Source organism: Oncorhynchus clarkii, chromosome 31, assembly GCF_045791955.1.
Source record: "Oncorhynchus clarkii lewisi isolate Uvic-CL-2024 chromosome 31, UVic_Ocla_1.0, whole genome shotgun sequence".
NCBI lineage: Eukaryota > Metazoa > Chordata > Actinopteri > Salmoniformes > Salmonidae > Oncorhynchus > Oncorhynchus clarkii.
This window is the reverse complement of record NC_092177.1, coordinates 34850957-34867546: the sequence shown is the minus strand read 5'-3', so window position 1 is coordinate 34867546 and position 16590 is coordinate 34850957. Positions and strand designations below refer to the sequence as shown.

Here is a 16590-nt window from a genome sequence, read left to right as displayed (position 1 = left end):
AATGCAAGCTTCACAAGTGTAAAAGTAGTGTAAAAGCTCACCTGCTTTTACACTATGATTTGACTATTAGATAAAAAGGAATTGTTTCACAATATTAAAACAAGAGTTCAGTTCAGATAATAGGGTTGACCTTAAAATGAGAGACAGGTTGTCTTTTTTTTTCTTTCTTTTAACCTTGAATCACTAATGACATGAAATAGATAATAATCTTCAGAAATGACTTTGTCAAAGCAACAACATAACTAGGGATTTACAATGATGGTGAAAACTTGGAGAAATATTGGGGTTAAGTGGGTTACAATCTTCCTAGAATTCACAGAGGGTGCATAAAGGGATTTGTCAAAATGCTGAATCCGATTTATTGAATTCTCCATGCGATCTATATTAAAGGGCACTTCATTTAATATAACAAGCTTTTAAAATTCAATGTTGGTGCACAATTTCCACTTAAAATATCAAAGGGACAAAAAAAGGCACTATTTTCGTGGAACGACCCTGATATCTATGCAGCCAGGGCCTCCTTTATCGACTAGCATGCCTTATTAGTCCCATTTATCGCATGCTGCATGGCAGAGTAACAGTCATTGAACGAAACCATCAGTTATGTATGCAGGCACGCATAGAACACAAAGGCATCGGGGGAGTAAATATGCAATTATGAAGAAACCCATTTCCCTGCTATTCAATAAAGGAACAAAAGAGGACTGCGTATTTATACCTATTTTGTTCACGCAATGTATGACAACAAAAACGAATAAACAGCAGCTTTGGTTTATGGACCACTTCCCATTAACCATTTGCTGTCGTCCTATGTCTTCTCTAAATCTCTTTGAGCAACAAAGGAGACTATCAAACCAAAACTGTATTCAGAGGCAAGTCATTGTTAAGTAAATGGTGTGGGGGGGGGGGGGGGGGGGTGGGTGGGGGGGGGGGGGGGGTAGACTGCTGTAAAACATCATTTTGAAAACAATTTGGTGTTTCAATGTTTGATTAAACACCTTAAGCCATCTATCAAGTGAAATCCAAATTACATTTGTGAAGATTACATTTGGAGAACATGCCCTCATTTGCATAAGTAAAAACAACAGTCTAATGGATATTAATATGGAGACACAACACATGGTCATCTGCTGTTTTGAGGCTTGAATAAAGAATGGTCTGTCACAAACCAAGAATGGATTTGTGAAGCTAGTCCTGAAAACCCATTAGACATCATTATAGTGATCAATAAGTAGATTTAAGACAAAACTGTAAATCGGCCACTCAGTAACATTCACTGCCTTTATGGTGAGCAACTCCAGTGTAGATTTGGCCTTATGTTTTAGGTTATTGTCCTGCTGAAAGGTGAATTAATCTCCCAGTCTGGTTGAAAGCAGACTGAAACAGGTTTTCTCTAGGATTTTGCCTGTGCTTAGCGCCATTCCATTTATTTTTCATCCAGAAAAACTCACCAGTCCTTAACTATTACCAACATACCCATAACATGATGCAGCCACCACTATGCTTGGAAATATGGAGAGTGGTACACAGTAATGTGTTGTATTGGATTTTCCCCAAACATAACACTTTGTGTTCAGGACAAAAAGGGAATTGCTTTGCCACATATTTTGCAGAATTACTTTTGTGCCTTGTTGCAAACAGGATGCATGTTTTTGAAGGTTTGTATTCTGTACAGACTTCCTTCTTTTCAATCGGTCAATTAGGTTAGCATTGTGGAGTAACTACAATGTTGTTGATCCAGTCTCAGAAACCGTATCTTTCTATTGACTGGGTGTATTGATACACCATCCAAAGTGTCAATAATAACTTCACCATGCTCAAAGGGATATTCAATGTGTGCTTTTTTTATTTACCAATAGGTGCCCTTCTTTGCGATCAGGATTGGGGAGTAACGGATTACATGTAATTGTATTTGATGGACTGCGGGAAAAGCTTCAGGAATAGGCTTTTGTAGGCTACAATCCAAGGTATGTATTCCAATGGTACAACTGCTGTCGGCATCCAAAGATTATTCAACTTCAATAAACGCTTGGAGGTAAGGATGACAGCAGTGGTGTAGTCTACGGCGATACGGATATCACTCATTGTTGATATCTATCTGAATCACACTGCTGCTCGATCTGAATCACACTGCTGCTCTGTCATTTAGCTATTTTCGCCTTACGGATTGTGGTTGTTGTGGATGGCTGTTCACAAATCTAAATGTGTATTTGAACTCAATAATAGTTGAATTCAAGAAGTTTAAGCGGCCTATTAATCACTGTTTTGAAACCAGTGCAGATCCAGTTGCAAAAAATGCGCTCTTGCAACATCTGCATAGTGCGGATCCAAGCCTATGGAATAAAAGTGGGGATTAATGGATACGTGTTCAAACTCGCACAGTTTTGAAAGACTTAAAAGGGCCAATTTGTAGTTGCTACATCCATTTTTTGGCTTATAAATGATATACAGTACCAGTCAAAAGTTTGGACACCTACCCATTCCAGGGTTTTTCTTTATTTGTACTATTTTCTACATTGAGAATAATAGTGAAGACATCAACACTATTAAATAACACATATGAAATCTTGTAGTAACCAAAAAAAGTGTTAAACAAATCAAAATATACAATATTTTAGATTCTTCAAAGTAGCCACCTTTTGCCTTGATGACAGTTTTGCACCAGCTTAACCTGGAATGCTTTTCCAAAAGTATTGAAGGAGTTCCCACATGCTGAGCACTTGTTGGCTGGTTTTCCTTCACTCTGCAGTCCAACTCAACCAAAACCATCTGAATTGGGTTGAGGTCGGGTGATTGTGGAGGCCAGGTCATCATAACCTTTGTTTAAGATGGCGCCGACAGAGATGGTTGCCTCGCTTCGCATTCTTAGGAAACTATGCAATATTTTGCCCCCAGAAGTGGGCCGGCAGTGCTTTGAGAGACTAGTCAAGGATCATATCACAAACACCCTACCTGATACCCTAGACCCACTCATATTTGCTTTCTGCCCCAATAGGTCCACAGACAGCGCTATCACACTGTACACTTACTTAACCCATCTGGACAAGAGGAATACCTATGTAAGAATGATGTTCATCGACTACAGCTCAGCATTTAACACCATAGTACCCTCCAAACTCGTTGATAAGCTCGAGACCCTGGGTCTCGACCCCACCCTGTGCAATTTGGTCCTTGACTTTCTGACGGGCCGCCCCCAGGAGGTGAGGGTAGGAAACAACATCTCCACCCCGCTGATCCTCAACACTGGGGCCCCACAAGGGTGTGTTCTCAGCCCTCTCCTGTATTGCCTGTTCACAGATGACTGCGTGGCCATGCACACCTCCAACTCAATCATCAAGTTTGCAGACAACACTACAATGGTAGGCTTGATTACAAACAACGACGAGACGGCCTACAGGGAGGAGGTGAGGGCCCTCGGAGTGTGGTGTCAGGAAAATCACCTCACACTCAACGTCAACAAAACAAAGGACATGATCGTGGACTTCAGGAAACAGCAGAGGGAGCACCCCCCTATCCACATGGACAGGACAGTAGTGGAGAAGGTGGAAAGTTATAAGTTCCTCAGTGTACACATCACGGACAAATTTAAATGGTCCACCCACACAGACAGCATGGTGAAGATGGCGCAACAATAAACAATGGCATTCCGATCATTATTTCAAATAATCTGTTTTTTTTTGTCTTGATATTTACAAATGAGTTTCCCCAAAACCTTGTCAGTAGCCCTCAGATGAAAGTCAGATGAAAGTCAGCCGTAGACTCTATTGTTCGACCATTATTTATATGAGAAAGCACCATCAGGTAAGGGAGACCATTCCCTTCCTGGGAGATAAAGCACACCTGAAAACTACACTATGAGCACCGATGCTACAGAAATGGCTATTTATTGAGGCTACCAACATGACTATTTATGTGGCAGCCACAAGAGACATCATGCCATGTGCTCTGCGTCATGTGACCAATCATCCATACAAATGATAATCTAAGACACACAGCTAAAGTAGGCATATTTATTATCTGCGAGCTTGGTTTCACTCCAGTTGTTCCTTTTCATTTGGGTTTCATAATGTGATATGCGTCAATCAAACAAATGCCAATAGGAAAAATTATACATTTGCATTACATTTTGGTCATTTAAAAGATGCTCTTACCAGAACGACATACAACAGATTTGATATATGATTATAAAATAAATACTAAATGAAATTTGGGAATCAAATTAAGATTGTTGCAAAACATTTCCAACTTCAGCAAGAAGTATATACAGATTCATTTATATTGCATAATTCCTCTCCAGCACAATCAATGGAATTTAAATTCACATCTGTAATGGGGAAAATAGTCACACTTGCAATACTGGGCAAAACAATACGTATTTTATTGCAACGCAAATTAGTTACTGGGTCAGCAAATATCTGTTGGATGAGCTTTAATTCAGTTTGAGTCCTTAATTAATTTACAGCCACAGCCCCCATTCTAGCGCCATAGATCATTCAGTTGATTCCTTGTCTGATAGGCTCGTGCTACCTCAACGCAGCCAGAGAATTTTATATTAATGGCTGAGTGTTAATCCTTCTCAGTCAAAATCAAATTAAGTAATAATGGGCCCATGAATATTTTAGTTACACTGTTGAGATGCAGAAACACAGGAATCAAATCGGCTCGTAGGGTAGGCTCTGTATTGCACTGGAAAAAGAGTCAAGGATAATATACATTATGTATGCATAATGAGTAAAAGTATGGGAAAATTCAATGGGTTAGATCCTCCAAGATCAATACCTTCCTCTCTTATGTGCGACTGGGAAAACAAGCCTCTGAAAACATTTATACCAAGTATTAGTTCCTATTTTATTACCTTTCAGCTCAGTTAACAGCAAGGTATGTAGTTCTATTGAATTTCCTTAAAATAGATGTAATCCTCCCAATTGGACACATTTCAACAACCTCCCCTGCACTTTTAATTAGAACTGCAGTCACTTATATGTTATCATTGTTTAAAGAGTCCTGCTCTCACATTCCAGACTCAGGTAGTTAATCATGGAGAAGGCTGGCAGCAGTTAGAGTAGATTACAGTACAGAGTGGTACTCTGAGTTGCTTGATTGATTTTCAGGGATACAGTCTTATTTTTTTTTAACCTAACTTCCGTTTCCCCTGAAAAACGGAAGTAGGGACTCCGCTCAAGCGTCTTTCTATGCCTGCTACGTTAGGTACATTTTACTGTGAAATGTATGCGATGTTTGATGTGATAGAGTTATACGACTTCCTGTTGATAGAGCAACATTAATTAACAATTACATTATTTTAAAATCTACCCATGTTTTTGCTCATATTAGTGAACTTTTATGTAGAATAAGCCTACATGTGTTATGCTCCCGAGTGGCGCAGTGGTCTAAGGCACTGCATCTCAGTGCAAGAAGTCTCACTACTGTCCTTGGTTTGATTGCAGGCTGTATCACATCTGGCTGTGATTGGGAGTCCCGTAGGGCGGTGCACAATTAGCTCAGTGTCGTTTGGCTGACATTTTGGCTGTCTTCATTGTAAATAAGAATTTGTTCTTAACTGACTTGCCTAGTTAAATAAAGGTTCAATTACAAATAATAATTAACCATTGCAGGTGTTTTGCTCATGTCATGGCCACAGTCAATGTAAGTGGACACTTATATTCATTAGTAGGGTATGTTGTATCATCATAGGTTTCCGGTAGCGAACACAGAACCATCAAGGATCATGGGATGACTTTTTGGGGTTATGGGTCAACTGTTGCATTGCACAGAAGCTTGATGATGTCATCCTAACTAGGATCCACTGGGCTCACACAGTCCCCCAGTGGCAGAGGAGTGAAATGACATGTTGTTGTTATTTCAAAGGGAATGCAGTCCACAATAGAATACTAGCCTGATAATAGACTACTGGCCTGTGAGAGAGCTAGCCTAAATCCAATACCCTCTGCCTATATATCCCATTGTACCCTGTCTTCCATTATACTTTCACGTTATTCATTCCACTTGTATACTTTCCAATTTACACCTGTATCTCTGTTCCATTTTGGTCGATCCATAAGCTAAAGTTATAATGGAGGATGAGATTCTATTCTGAGACTTTTGTGTTTTGCGGATCCATCATTTTCCCTGCATGCACCTTGTCAACTCTGTATATGCTCCTGCCTCCCCGTCCCCCTCTCTTTGTTGCTTGCATATAGTCAAATATGCAAATGAGGGCTATGCCACTGTATAAATGTGAGTGACATTTATCTGTGATCATTAGGGCTCTGTACTCAGGGAGGGGGAATTGGAGAGGGTGGCTTAAAGGGCAACACAGTTTGCCTTCATTCAGCCCTCAGCTTGTAGAACAATGTGGCTTGACGGAGGAGGTTTTTCACACAATGCCAAAGCCACAGCAGGAACACTCTAAAAGGGGAATACCAAAGTAAATCTACTGACAACCTACAGTATGACAAGCACAGTAGTCTGCAATATAACCTACGAAACCACCACTACCCTTCCAAAATACACTGTAGGTCTACTAAATGGGGATAATCATGATATCAGTGACAAATATGTATGATTTAATTCTAATAGTGTAATTTGCTGTGCGGAATACCTTATGCCAACTTGGTTAATCATAAGTGTTACAGTATATCATAGTCACTACATCCATCCAGTGAAAGTTCAAATTGGCTAACCTTATATCTAATGACATAGTATGGACATAAGCCTACATATAACAGCAAATGATATGGCATTGCTGTTGTTATCATAGTATCCAGCTCATCGCCTATGTGAAATTCTCAGTGATATGACAAGGGTCAGGTGGGAAATGTTGGATCACTGTGGTAGAGAGGGTGCTCTAGGAACAAAGGGCGTGTATGCATGCATGGTCTTGAAAGGGTTCAAGTGTGCACCAGAAATGCGCACAAACATGTGTATGCAAGCTATTTGAGTAGGCTTTGACATCGCACCCACAATGATCTCCCTATCCCCAATGTAGACTATTAATACCGTGCTGCCCGAAATCCTTCTCTACCGTAAAGCTACGGGTGTACTGGCGTTCACTGCTCTGAACAGAGATGACTGGTGCGTAATGCAACCATTTAAAAAACGGTGAAATCAATAGTATATTTCTGTGTAGGCTATGCTATGTGATTATGATATGAGGGTGTTTTCCAACCAACCTCTGCCAGTTCGGACCATATTGGATTTGTTTCGCGCTTCCCAAACCTACCCTTGAAGAGAAAGACTGCGCTTCAACCTGATCATAAACTTGTTTTGAGAAGAGAGCCCCGCCCTCCTTTCAGCTTTCCCTGACTCCTTATAAACAGCAAGCCTGTTGTACAAGCGTTTAACACAAGAAGACTGGAGCAGTCCACAGTTCACCAACCACCCTGGAAACGAACTCTGGCAGTAAATTTTGAGGATTATATTGGTGTTTGTGCATAGAAACGAGAAGCTATCATGGATTTTCTCAATCATAACTATTTGAGTGCGCGCAACCCATATGACTATACATTTAATTTTTGGAACGACTATCTGGGTCTGTCGACGTTGGTCACGAAGAATAACAAGCACATGATGCCCGAAAGCCCAAACTCCATCACCGAGTCCCTGAAAGCAACTCTGGGTTTGGATGACTCCCCAGCATGTGCGTGCGTAATCTCGGGCAGTGGTGAAGGCGGACACCTGGACTGCTGTTGTCCATCTGTGAGCCCCCTGCCTACCTCCATCCTGGACTTGAAGGAGCGCTTTTCAATTCTGAGCCCATTCCAAAACCAAATCGGTGGTGTCCCACTACAAGACCGGGACTTGGGCTTCGGGGGAAGCTTTGCAGGATTTGACCTGTTCGGAGTGGAGAGGAAGATGCGCAAGCCAACGTCGAGGAATAAACAGGAGCCCAAAATCTGTGTCTTCTGCAGGAATAACGGTGCGCCGGAGGAGGTGTATGGCTCCCACGTTCTGAAGACACCGGACGGGAGGGTGGTGTGCCCCATTCTTCGGGCTTATACATGCCCTCTTTGTAGCGCCAATGGTGATAATGCGCACACAATTAAGTACTGTCCCCTCTCCAAAGATCAACCAGCCCAGCGACCGTTAAAGGGAGGGAGGGCAGTGGGTGGTAAACGAATGAAAATATTCTAGAGATAGATTTTTACACGAGCAAAGAAAGTAAATTGAATTGCACTGAACAATTTTCAGATGACTGTTTCGATTGCGGCTATAGCATATCCCAGTCCTAACTGCTAAGGCTACATGATTTCGTAAACAAAAAAATATACCGATGTTATTCTTTTTCCAAAATCTCTTATATTTTTATAGTTGCTTTATTCACATAGATTATTTTATTCGTTATACATTGAATTTATTTTCTGATAGTGTTTAGCTATTTGAGTGTTCATTTAAATTTACCTATATTCATAATCACAATGTGTGAATAAATGCTGAGTGTTTTGCGGGGAACATGGATTTAGCAGGGCGTGAGGGTGTGATTGTCATGTTGCCAGTAAGTTTTACTGTAAGCTTAGCCTACTAGCTATTTCTTTTGTCTTTGAAAACCAAAGTTGTGTATGCTATTAAACAAGCTCAGAATGTTCATGAACGAAAGCAATTTCCATTCAAGATGTCTGTAAAACAAGGTATGGTACTTTGAGGCCCACTCCCCTGTCTGCCACTCCACAACACAGTTTTAAACTTGCTCTGATTTAATATCTTTAGCATGAAAAAAAATCAAGACAACGAAGTCTCTGTTATGGCCTGGTATTTTCTGTGTAACTTCATAGTCAATAATAGCCAAGCCAAATGACTTTGATCCCCCATGTCACACAGCAGTTGGTTTCATCACCCAGGCTTATGAATAATCATGACCCAAATAAGAGATACCCTTGATGTTTACATTACCAAGAGAGGGTAACACACTGGATATAATTGCATGCAGTCGTTCTTTTATCAACAATGACATGTTTTTTTTTCTTTGGTCTACCCCCAAAAAGTCACCAACAGAGGACTGCACTGGGGATTCAAGGTGTGCTCTGCAAATGGTGGAGTCAGGAGGACAATTCACGTTGAGAAAATAGTTGGATAGCGCAAATGAATGTTATTAAACAAGCTTTTCTAAAAACCCATGTATTAGCCCCTTTTTGCATTATTTCCCTGAATAAATCCAAAAAGATGCAAAACTATTGTGAATGTACGATGGAAAGTTGTCAGTTGCAGGACTGCACATTTCTGACAGTTATGTTTACCAAAGGATTATACAATTTTAGTGAAGTGAAGTGAGGAAGAGAGTATTGTATATAAAGTTGAGTGACGTTTATTCAGCATTTTAACATTTCAAGTGACTTCAGAGGGTTCTACCTCAACAGGATTTTGTACTTACATGTAAAATGTCAACAGCAGTTTATTAATATAGTGCTGCCATTTATAATAAGGGGTTTTTAATAGTATTTTTGATCTTTGTATAACATAATTGTATTTTTTTTCCTGCATTCAAACATGACAAAAGTGAATTTCCAATAAGCTTCAAGCATTCCTCGCCAAAAAGATGATGGTCTGTGCATAGTGATATCCGTACATTTTAAATTTAATTGTTCAATGTTACATTCTTGAGGGTGTGTGCAAGAGGATGGAATCTATTGAAAACCATTCACAATTTGCCACTTTTAATATAAGTTTTCTGATTAAATGAAATTAGAAAATTAACACTGTTGAACTTTGTTATTTGTATTTTACCACAATTTCCATGTATGCTGCCTGTGCAGAATAAAATGATATGAATTAATTAGAGAAATAAACATCTCATCAAATATTTTAGCTCGTGCCTTGATTTCATTGATCAACTTGATAGACATATACCTCATTCACCAGTTTACATAAACAGTATGCTATTGCTATTGCTAGATATTCAATGTAGGCTTGAAAATACCATTAAAGATTGCACATATCATTCTTGGCCCTATCTGTCATTGTTTCAGCCCACACAACTTTAAAGTCCATACTTCAACAGAAGGGGGGGAGTTATCTTCCTTGGCTCTAGAAGTCAAAGTGTCTCTGCTTGAGAGCCAATCTCAGCTGGACGAACAAAGCCCCACGGTTGTTCCAAGCACCTGCCCTTGTTTATGAAGGCTGCCCACTCTGGAATGTCCAAGCCTGTGTGCCTCCCCATTCAACACGGATCATGTTTGCACTGAAGACTATTGAATAACTTCCCCCTCTCCTAGCCTCTCCACCTTCTATTTCTGGAATGGTAGGAGCCAGCAGCCCATAACTTCTGGACCCCTTTTGAGAAAAGGGGAATTCAGAAGGCAGACATTACAGTAAGCACTTGGGGACTGTTGTGAAGCCTTGAGCACAGCCATCCACACCTCTCAGCCCTCTCTTTTCCCTCTCTCCCTCTCCTCTCCTCTCTTCCTCCCTCTCTTTTTCCAGATGGGGCCCTGCATTAAAAATGTATGAATACTAAGTGCAACAGGGATTTATCTCTCGGAGAACAGTGGTGGGGAAAAAGCCTGGCGGGTATCATTTCAGACAAACATGGCCGCCATCACAGGCCCTATTCCCCTGCCACCCCACCCCATTAGCTGTGCTGCAAACAGGATTTGAGTAATCTAGTTAGTTCCACTATTTAGGAGATGCATATCTTACATGATTTTATGATGGGAAATGGTTGCCTGTTAATAGCATACCGTAAACCTATACTATGCAGATAATAGTCTTTGTACATAGTATGAGGATGGATTCTATGGATTGTGGCTTTATGTGTTAAGTAATGAGTTCAAACAGTAAACAAATGATGCTTCTTATTACCATAATTTGGCACTTCTACTATAGATCTGCTTTATGGGCGTGGTCCCAGTCAGTAGAGGCCATTCACAAGGACTTTTACTCGACACATTCAAATGGTCACATGTTAAGATTGAAGTTTGCTGAGTGCGTTGTCTATTATCAAACCCACATTTGTCTAATTACTGGCACTTTAGCGCTCTTTCCCATATCATTTATGTACATAATGCAATTTACAAAGCGCACCCATGCTTCAATTCTCAAGCCCTTTCATGCCCCCTTCAAACCTGGGTGTGCCTCAAATAGGCTACCTGTAGCTCCATCCCTCTTTCTCATACCAATTTTTCTAATTTGGGGAGGAGTACAACACCAACTTGATACAATGCACTTGCAGGGCAAGCACACTATCCCTTTGCCAGTAGAATGTACACACTTGGCAGGCTGTAGAACACAAGGTCGCTTATATACTTTGGCCCATGTTACAGAGTAGTCCTGTTGGAAGATGAATTCAGTGCATACACTAACTCATTGCAGAAAGACAGATTAGCATTCATACCCAGAGGTAATGATGTAGTTTGGAGGTGCCGACTAATGGAGAATAAACTGTAAGCCATACGAATAAATAAAGAGAGTCGCACACTCTATATATACAGTGCATTCGGAAAGTATTCAGACCCAATTACTTTTTCCACATTTTGTTACGTTACAGCCTTATTATAAAAATGGATTCAATTGGTTTATTTCCTTATCAATCTACACACAATACCACATAATGACAAAGCAAAAATAGGTTTTTTAGAATTCTTTGCAAATGTATTAAACATGTAAATACTCAGTACTTTGTTAAAGCACTTTGGCAGCGATAAAAGCCTTGAATCTTCTTGGGTACTTTGCTACAAGCTTAGCAAACCTGTATTTGGGGAGATTCTCCAATTCTTCTCTACAAATCCTCTCATGCTCTGTCAGATTGGATGGGGAGTGTCGCTGCACAGCTATTTTCAGGTCTCTCCAGAGATGTTTGATCGGGTTAAAGTCCGGGCTCTGGCTGCGCTACTCAAGGACGTTCAGAAACTTGTCCCGAAGCCACTCCTGCTTGGCCTTGGCTGTGTGCTTAGGGTCGTTATCCTGTTGGAAGGTGAACCTTCACCCCAGTCTGAGATCCTGAGTGTTCTGGAGCAGGTTTTCTTCAAGGATCTCTCTGAACTTTGCTCCGTTCATCTTTCCCTCAATTCTGACTAGTCTCCCAGTCCCTACCGCTGAAAAACATCCCCACAGCATGATGCTGCCACCACAATGCTTCACCGTAGGGATGGTGACAAGTTTCCTCCAGACGTGATGCTTGGTATTCAGGCCAAAAAGTTAAATCTTGTTTTCATCAGACCAGAGAATCTTGTTTCTCATAGTCTGAGAGTCTTTAGGTGCCTTTTGGCAAACTTCAAGCGGACTGTCATGTGGCTTTTTACTGAGGAGTGACTTCCATCTGGCCATTCTACCAAAAAGGCCTGATTGGTGGAGTGCTGCACAGATGGTTGTCCTTCTGAAAGGTTCTCCCATCTCCACAGAGGAACTCTAGAGCTATGTCAGAGTGACGATCGGGTTCTTGGTCACCTCCCTGACCAAGGCCCTTCCCCGCCGGGCGGCCAGCTCTAGGAAGAGTCTTGGTGGTTCCAAACTTCTTCCATTTAAGAATGATGGAGGCCACTGTGTTCTTGGGGAACTTCAATGCTGCAGAATTTTTTGGGTACCCTTCCCCAGATCTGTGCCTTGACACAATCCTGTCTCGAAGCCCTACGGACAATTCCTTCAACCTCATAGCTTTGTTTTTGCTCTGACATGCACTGTCAACTGTGGGACGATATATAGACAGTTGTGTGCTTTTCCAAATAGTGTCCTATCAATTGAATTTAACACAGGTAGACTCCATTCAAGTCGTGGAAGCATCTCAAGGATGATCAATGGAAACAGGAAAAAACTGAGCTACATTTTGAGTCTCATACAAATGGTCTGAATACTTATGTAAATAAGGTATTTCTGTTTTTTATTTTTTTCTAAATTTGCAAACATTTCTAAAAACCTGTTTTCGCTCTGTCGTCACGGGATATAGTGTGGCTGAGGATTTTGAAAAATGTAATCCATTTTTTTAATAAGGCTGTAACACGACAAAATGTGGAAATAGTCAAGGAGCCTGAATACTTTACGAAGGCACTGTATGAACTCCCAGAAATTTACTAGGTAAAACACCAACGTTTCGACATCAGGGTCACCGAAATGTTCAGTGGCCGAAACATTGGTGTTTTAGCCAATGACTTACTGGGAGTTTAAATGGAGATCATGTGTGACTCTCTTTATTTATTTTCATGGATTGTGATTTGACCTGTGAATGTACACTTACAGAAAATACATGACTTGTGCTACAATGGAAGTGCTACTGTCATGATGTGTATTCCTATGGGAGATCAAATCAAATCAAATCAAATGTAATTTGTCACATACACATGGTTAGCAGATGTTAATGCGAGTGTAGCGAAATGCTTGTGCTTCTAGTTCCGACAATGCAGTAATAACCAACGAGTAATCTAGCTAACAATTCCAAACTACTACCTTATGCACACAAGTGTAAAGGGATAAAGAATATGTACATAAAGATACATGAATGAGTGATGGTACAGAGTGGCATAGGCAAGATGCAGTAGATGGTATCGAGTACAGTATATACATATGAGATGAGTATGTAAACAAAGTGGCATAGTTTAAAATGGCTAGTGATACATGTATTACATAAAGATGCAGTAGATGATATAGAGTACAGTATATATATCATATTTTACATCATTGGCTTTCTATAGATTTGGTTGCTTTTATTGTATAACACCAATACTGAGATACAGTGAGTCATACAGTATAAGACTGTAGCTGTTGGGGGGGGGGGGGGGGGAAACAACTTCTAGTATGCTACCTATTTATACTGAAATCGATTTAAGAACTGACATATTGCCCTTTGATGTCAGTTGTCAAGTGTGCATTGTGATATGTGCAATTATACAGTTGGTGTTGCGGCAAAATATTATTTTACTCCCAATATCCTAACCCTTACCTTATACAAGTAAAGTGTAAATACATTCAGTAGGCTCCTAATTAAAGTCTATGTGTGTTTTGGCAGTGAGAAAATTCCAGAGTTTTATAGAGCTCCCATGAGGTTGTGGTTTGGGTGAGATGCACAGTAATGCGTTTGTGACGCAAGCGGGAGGAAATTGCAGAAGCTTCCTGCACAACTGTGCTTTTGTACTCCTTCCAGGTGGATAGCAGGCCTGGATGTACAGTCCGTGGGAGGGTTTTCATTAAGATGTGAGGCTGAATGGCCAAGGTTGAAATGGGTTTCAATAGTGCCCCCTACGGGGTGATAAATGATGTACACCTACAAGCACATAACAAACGCACACACACACAAACACACAGAGAGAGAGAGAGAGAGAGAGAGAGAGAGAGAAACTTCCATATCTACAGGCTGAAATACCACCGTGTGCCATCACAGAGGCAATATTTGTGACCTGTTGCCACAAGAAAAGGGCAACCAGTGAAGAACAAACACCATTGTAAATACATCCCATATTTATGTTTATTTATTTTCCCTTTTGTACATGAACTATTTGCACATCCTTACAACACTGTATATAGACATAATATGACAATTGACATGTCTTTATTATTTTGGAACTTCTGTGAGTGTAATGTTTAATGTTAATTTTACTTTTGTTCATTATCTACTTCACTTTCTTTGGCAATGCCAAGATATGTTTCCCATGCCAATAAAGCTCTTGAATTGAATTGAGAGCGAGAGAGAGAGAGACCAAGGACTGATCACCCCAATCCACAAAAGTGGAGACAAATTTGACCTCAATAACTACTGTGGAATATGCGTCAACAGTAACCTTGTGAAAATCCTCTGCATTATCATTAACAGCAGACTCGTACATTTCCTCAATGAAAACAATGTACTGAGCAAATGTCAAATTGGCTTTTTAACAAATTACCGTACAACAGACCATGTATTCACCCTGCACACCCTAATTGACAACCAAACAAATCAAAACAAAGGCAAAGTCTTCTCATGTTTCGTTGATTTCAAAAAAGCCTTCGACTCAATTTGGCATGAGGGTCTGCTATACAAATGGATGGAAAGTGGTGTTGGGGGTAAAACATACGACATTATAAAATCCATGTACACAAACAACAAGTGTGTGGTTAAAATTGGCAAAAAACACACACATTTCTTCACACAGTCGTGGGGTGAGACAGGGATGCAGCTTAAGCCCCACCCTCTTCAACATATATATCAACGAATTGGCGTGGGCACTAGAAAAGTCTGCAGCACCCGGCCTCACCCTACTAGAATCAGAAGTCAAATGTCTACTGTTTGCTGATGATCTGGTGCTTCTGTCACCAACCAAGGAGGGCCTACAGCAGCACCTAGATCTTCTGCACAGATTCTGTCAGACCTGGGCCCTGACAGTAAATCTCAGTAAGACCGAAACAATGGTGTTCCAAAAAAGGTCCAGTTGCCAGGACCGCAAATACAAATTCCATCTAGACACTGTTGCCCTTGAACACACAAAAAACTATACATACCTCGGCCTAAACATCAGCGCCACAGGTAACTTCCACAATGCTGTGAACGATCTGCGAGACAAGGCAAGAAGGGCATTCTATGCCATCAAAAGGAACATAAATTTCAACATACCAATTAGGATCTGGCTGAAAATACTTGAATCAGTCATAGAGCCCATTGCCCTTTATGGTTGTGAGGTCTGGGGTCCGCTCACCAACCAAGACTTCACAAAATGGGACAAACACCAAATTGAGACTCTGCATGCAGAATTCTGCAAAAATATCCTCAATGTACAACGTAGAACACCAAATAATGCATGCAGAGCAGAATTAGGCCGATACCCACTAACTATCAAAATCCAGAAAAGAGACGTTAAATTCTACAACCACCTAAAAGGAAGCGATTCCCAAACCTTCCATAACAAAGCCATCACCTACAGAGAGATAAACCTGGAGAAGAGTCCCCTAAGCAAGCTGGTCCTGGGGCTCTGTTCACAAACACAAAAACACCCCACAGAGCCCCAGGACAGCAGCACAATTAGACCCAACCAAACCATGAGAAAACAAAAAGATAACTACTTGACACATTGGAAAGAATTAACAAAAGAACAGAGCAAACTAGAATGCTATTTGGCCCTAAACAGAGAGTACACATTGGCAGAATACCTGACCACTGTGACTGACCCAAACTTAAGAAAAGCTTTGACTATGTACAGACTCAGTGAGCATAGCCTTGCTATTGAGAAAGGCCGCCGTAAGAAGACATGGCTCTCAAGAGAAGACAGGCTATGTGCTCACTGCCCACAAAATGAGGTGGAAACTGAGCTGCACTTCCTAAACTCCTGCCCAATGTATGACCATATTAGAGAGACATATTTCCCTCAGATAACACAGATCCACAAAGAGTTTGAAAACAAATCCAATTTCGATAAACTCCCATATCTACTGGGTGAAATTCCACAGTGTGCCATCACAGCAGCAAGATTTGTGACCTGTTGCCACAAGAAAAGGGCAACCAGTGAAGAACAAACACTATTGTAAATACAACCCATATTTATGTTTATTTATTTTCCCTTGTGTACTTTAACCATTTGTACATAATATGACATTTGTAATGTCTTTATTGTTTTGAAACTTCTGTATGTGTAATGTTTACTGTACATTTTTATTGTTTATTTCACTTTTGTATGTTTCCCATGCCAATAAAGCCCCTTG

At 40.6% G+C, this 16590-nt stretch overlaps 1 protein-coding gene across 1 annotated transcript; it reads left to right on the top strand.

Moving 5' to 3' along the window:
* The first annotated feature begins 7359 nt into the window (after positions 1–7359).
* LOC139391006 (nanos homolog 1-like) lies at positions 7360–8920 on the top strand. Its single transcript, XM_071138464.1, has one exon. It carries the CDS (start codon positions 7453–7455, stop codon positions 8131–8133), a length of 681 nt encoding a protein of 226 aa, XP_070994565.1. The 5' UTR covers positions 7360–7452; the 3' UTR covers positions 8134–8920.
* Positions 8921–16590: the final 7670 nt, after the last annotated feature.